We start from the raw sequence: 5,328 nt of genomic DNA, 5'->3' as shown, positions 1-5,328 counted from the left end.
TATGCTGAAAGTTTATACGCAGGAGCTCCATATCCAACATATTATGCTGGAACTTTTCGTGTGCTGGAGTTCCAACAAAATATGTTGTAAGTTTATACTCATGAACTCCATAATCTAGCATATTATGCTGGAACTTTTCGTGTTTCAGCAAAATTGATTATTTTTTAATGATATTATAAATACTGACTATTTTTCAATCACAAGTTCAAAAACTAGCTAGCCCGTACTATTTTCACTCTTGAATATGACAAGTTTCATTGGATCTTTGGAAAAGGCCTGGCCCTGAATAGAACTTAGAAGAATGGCCCATATACATATCGTGCTAGATGTTTTCAGTCAAATGACCCGAGATCTAAAGGGCGGGCACACAGCACAGCTTATATAATGGAATTATGCCCTGCTGATTCCATCTTTCCCGCCTCAGAACATTTTCCCGCTCGGAGCAAAACCCTAACCAGCAGAAATGGGGACGAAGCATCACTCCTCCTCCTCCGATCCAATCGACGACCCGAAGAAGCGCCGTCGTGTCGGTTTTGCTAAGCCTGGTGAGTAGTCATTCACCTCTGAATCTCTTTTCTTTAGTTCATTTCCTCTTCCTCAGTCCTCAGCTGCGTTTTTTAACTTCTCTCATCATTCACGTTGTCTTTTCTTGATGTTCTTTTTCTATGCAGATGCTGGAATTGAAGCTAACGAGTGCATTACTATATACTTAGGTTTGAATTTTACTCTTCTCTAAAGAAAATTTCTCAACTGTTCTGTTCAATTTTTTCGGAGTGGTAATGTTACTGTCCTATCGTTTAGCTTTCAGTGAAGTGAAATATTCAGCTCTTAACATTCTGGCCTGATAACTTGATTTTCACCATGAATAATTTTATTCCTTTGTCTTTTCTTTTTTTAAATGTGAAAAAGGAAAATCCTTTAGAGTTTCTCTTTCAGGCCTCTATGTAGAGTAAGAATAATTAGGTTAAAATTGGTTGGAGTTTAGTGTCTGTAAGTTTTCCCCAAGTCAGAGATTAATGAAGTTAAATCTAGATATTGGTGTTGTACCTGATCTAGCTGCTCATTTGCTTAAGCTTTGGCTCGGCCTTGGTCTATTCATAAACAAATATACACTGTAGGCATGGATTTCGAATTGGAACATAGAGTTGCTTTTTTAATTCATTGGACGTCTCATTTTCTTTTTTCTAGAGGCTTGCTAAAGAATAGATGATATACATGCTGATGATTGGTTTTTCTTGCTCATCATTGGGTTTAACTTGGACCTAAAACATTGTTTTAAGTTGAGATGTTTGACTATATAATTTATTTTGGCATGATTTGTCTTTATTTGATTTTGGGAACCTGTTTCTCTTCCTTAGTGGTCCCATAACACATATTTTTCGCTTGTTCTTAGTTTCTAGGAAAGAGGATGTGGACTCCCCAAACAGTTTCTGTCTTGAACCAGTTGACTTGAATCACTTTTTTGAAGACGATGGCAGAATTTTTGGGTATCAGGGTCTGAAGGTAACCCTCCTTCTCAAAAGTGCTCTTTGTGGCTGAGTTGTTCTGAGTTTCATTTGTTATTTAATTTTTCTTCGGGATACACCTTAAAGAATCTTCAGAACAAGAAAAAATGGAGAAAGTTGTCATGTATAGTGACTTGAGTGTTCCTTTGACATGAGTGTCTAGGTTTTTGGACTAAAAGAGATATGATGTGACTGCATTTGTGTTGTACAAGTGTCAGAGAGGTATCTGATTGGTGTTGATATTGGACTTGATAGTAACTAGAGCCTGCTATTAGAATATGGTGTTTGCTTCCCTGCCACAAATTTCTTGGCCTCCCCTTCTATCTTCTCTCTCTTACACGTCTCATAATGGATTAGGGATGTTGGTCTATCAGGTTAATGATGAGATTGGATGGTTTAACGGAGGACTGCAGTCCTTTTCTGGAAAAAAAAGGGACAGACTATATTTGTGAGGAGAGAAGAAAGAGTTTTAGGGTGCGTGCAAGGGTTTTTGAGGTTTTGAGATGGGCTGCAAGTTGGCTAAGTGTGTGGATGGGATGAGTATTAAAGTTCTGCTTAGTCCTTCTAAAGTACATTTGCTATCGTCTTGCTTACATGAGCTATGCTACATGTTCTGGAACTGAGATGAACTCAGGAACTTCAAGTTCTAGAGTGCACCTTCATCTGTGGTTGCTGCTTATCTAGATATCAGGTTGCACATTCGGTCGTGGCTTCTCACCAGAATCTTCTTTTTCAGCGTCTCTTCACAGGTCTGATCCAATAAGGATACAATTTTTTTTTACCAAAAAATAGATAAAGGAGACCTTAGTAATGATCTTGAACGAATGTCATAAACTTGGAGTCGCCCAGCACAAACAGTCAGAAAACGCTGCCCCCTATCCACTTCCATAGAGTGGAAGAGAGGAAAATGATAGCATGTATAATGGTTACATAAATTTGATAATGCTCTTACTTGTATTGATTGTTCTTTTAGTTAATCTGATCTTTTCATGTTTCCATTTTGCAGATCACTATTTGGGTTAGCTTGATATCCTTTCATGCTTATGCTGATATTTCCTTTGAGAGCTCATCAGATGTAAGTATCCTTTTTTGCTCCTAGTTTGCTTGTTGCTTTTGCTCCTACTGTTCAGATTTCTAATGTATAAATGAGCGAACTAGATTCTAGTGATGCTAAACAAAAATGTTGCATCTTTGTCAATGTCCCTATGCTTCGCTATTCTATTGCTTTTGCTCCTATCACTTAAGTGCATGAATTTTAAGGGTTGTATCTCATTGAGAGTTATTTCAGACTTTCGGGATATATCTCATTACAAATGGTTCTTTGCAGTCGAATAAGAGCCAAAATGCAATTCTCTATGAAAGAGTTACCTCTCAGGATTTGCTTGACTTATTTCTTACTCACTTATATATGATTTTCTTCTCTTTATTCTTTATCTTTTTTTGGATTACTAGGGAGGCAGAGGTATCACAGATCTAAAGTCTGCTTTACAGGTAATGACTATGGATTTTCTCTTAGTGTAATATTATCAAGACGGGATTTAACTGTGATTTTTGTAGCAGAATATTTTTGCTGAGAGTCTCGTTGATGAAAAAGATGCCTTCCTGCAAACTTTTTCAACTGAAAGCCATTATGTTCGGTTTGTCCGTAACTTTATTATACCTATTTTTTCATGTTGATTCTACTTACCATCCCTGATGAATAATATTTTGTTCGACCAATTTCTACCATATATTTATATCTAAGTTATCTTGCACACAGGTCTGTTGTCTCAAATGCTGAAGCATTGCAGCATAAAGTTTCAAATGGCTGTAGCTCTGAATCTAATTGTCTTTCAAAATCAGAGCCTTTTGATGCAGAGGTGCCTTCTTTGGCCCATTTCTTTGGCCCTTTTCTTGACTTAATAGGATAGAGATGACAATAATCATATCTGTTTTATGCCTCTAGTCTAGTGCATGCATAATATCTTTCTTATGTGTTTCTCTTTTAAGATGTTAAGGGTTTGGAACAAACTAGTACTAAAGCAGCTAAACTACAGCTAGACCTACATGGAATAATCATTTATGAACCATTTATATTAGCGAACTTCTTTCTACTATTTGGGTAACAAATGTTATAAGAAGCTACTCCTGCCCGATTGGAAGCTTCTGTCTATGTCTGTTGTGTGCTCTCTCAAAATTTGATACTTCACTTCCTTATGCATGTGGATTCTTAGCATGTTGAGTACTTGAGTTGAAACATTATGTTTGTGTATTTTGTGACAAATAAGCTGAGGATTGATTATCCTTCTCGGAATTGGTCCAGGTATTCCGGATTGTTGGCATGCCTGTAGGACACCTTTATAGCAGATTGGTGCCACTTGTACTACTCTTAGTGGATGGTAATGGTTGTATGCTTTTTTGAATAAAATTATCATTTATGGCTGGCTTCAATTCTTATAGTGGTATTTGTAACCAGGTAGCAATCCTATTGACATCCTTGATCCTAGATGGGAGATTTATCTCCTAGTCCAGGAAAGGAAAGATACCCAGGAAGAAAGCCTTTCTAGGCTACTTGGTTTTGCAGCTGTCTATCGTTTCCACCGTTATCCTGAAAGTACACGCTTGCGACTTGGGCAGGTAAAATTTTGACAGTTCGGCATGATCATACCATATATATAATTTATTGATATAGCTCTTTCTAACTCTTAACTGATTTGGATTTTGGCAGATACTAGTTTTGCCTCCTTACCAGCATAAAGGTTATGGTCGTTTTCTTCTTGAGGTGCTGAACAGGGTTGCAATATCGGAAAACGTATATGACCTGACAGTTGAAGAGCCAGAGGATTCTCTTCAACATGTTCGATCCTGTATTGATTTGGAGCGTTTGCTTGTATTTGACCCAATCCAGCACGCCCTAGACTTGGTTGTATCACGTTTAAAGCAGGAAAATCCTTCCAAAAAAAGCTCACCTAGTAAGTATGGTCCACCATTGAGTGCTGTTGAAGATGCGAGGAAAACTTTGAAAATCAACAAGAAGCAGTTTGAGCAATGTTGGGAGATTCTTATCTATCTTCGCTTAAACCCAATTGACAAATATATGGAGACATACAGGACAATTGTTTTGCACCGAGTAAAGGCTGAAGTTGTTGGGAAAGATTCAGAAGGCAACGGGAAGCAGGTGATTGATGTACCAACTGAATATGATCAGGAAATGTCATTTGTGATGTTCAAATCGCAAAATGGTGAATCTAGCAGCATAGAGAGGGCTGACAATCAAATTAATGTGGAGGAGCAGCTACAGAAACTGGTGGATGAACGATTAAATCAGATCAAGTCGATTGCAGAGAAAGTTTCTGTTCATCGGCAATGAAGTCCAAGGCAGCTGCTGCTATTTCACATCTGCATAGTCCAAAGGCCGATGATGCAGCAGTTTTTGATTTTACAAAGGTGTGGCTATACATGAAATGAGCTGTACTTGCTTAGGTTAAATTAGTCTAGTCTCCAAATTATGTAGACTTGTTTGCTTTAAGTGTGAGCCATTTTGATACAGGGCAGCTTTCTGCTCGCACTATTTTTTACTGATGGATTTATCTTGTACTCCCTCCGGTTCACAATAAGTGTCCAATTTGCTTTTAGCACGCTCATTAAGAAAATACTAAATTCTATACAAAAATACCTATTATGACTAAACTATCCCTACTTAAACATTTAATGTGAGGAATAAGAAAATTTTTTAGGGATATGTACATAGGGGTTATTTTGTAAAAACAAATTGAATTCTTTCTTGATTACATAACTGGACACTTATTTTGAACCAAAATGAAAAAGTAAATTGGACCCTTAT

At 37.3% G+C, this 5,328-nt stretch overlaps 1 protein-coding gene across 2 annotated transcripts; it reads left to right on the top strand.

Annotated features, from left to right (window-relative positions):
* The first annotated feature begins 401 nt into the window (after positions 1 to 401).
* Positions 402 to 5,119, top strand: LOC109215871 (histone acetyltransferase type B catalytic subunit). Of its 2 annotated transcripts, none has more exons than XM_019379989.1 (10): positions 402 to 545; positions 672 to 708; positions 1,389 to 1,503; positions 2,512 to 2,580; positions 2,958 to 2,996; positions 3,066 to 3,142; positions 3,265 to 3,364; positions 3,808 to 3,883; positions 3,961 to 4,121; positions 4,213 to 5,119. In XM_019379989.1, exons 1-10 carry the CDS (start codon positions 464 to 466, stop codon positions 4,852 to 4,854), a joined length of 1,398 nt encoding a protein of 465 aa, XP_019235534.1. In that variant the 5' UTR covers positions 402 to 463; the 3' UTR covers positions 4,855 to 5,119. The 2 variants fall into 2 exon arrangements, with proteins under 2 accessions (XP_019235534.1, XP_019235533.1); XM_019379988.1 differs by having other exon boundaries at positions 672 to 713; positions 1,394 to 1,503.
* Positions 5,120 to 5,328: the final 209 nt, after the last annotated feature.

The sequence above is a fragment of the Nicotiana attenuata genome, unplaced genomic scaffold (genome assembly GCF_001879085.1).
Source record: "Nicotiana attenuata strain UT unplaced genomic scaffold, NIATTr2, whole genome shotgun sequence".
In the NCBI taxonomy this organism is placed as follows: Eukaryota; Viridiplantae; Streptophyta; class Magnoliopsida; order Solanales; family Solanaceae; genus Nicotiana; species Nicotiana attenuata.
Note: the sequence above shows the minus strand (reverse complement) of the source record. Positions and strands in the feature narration are given on the sequence as shown.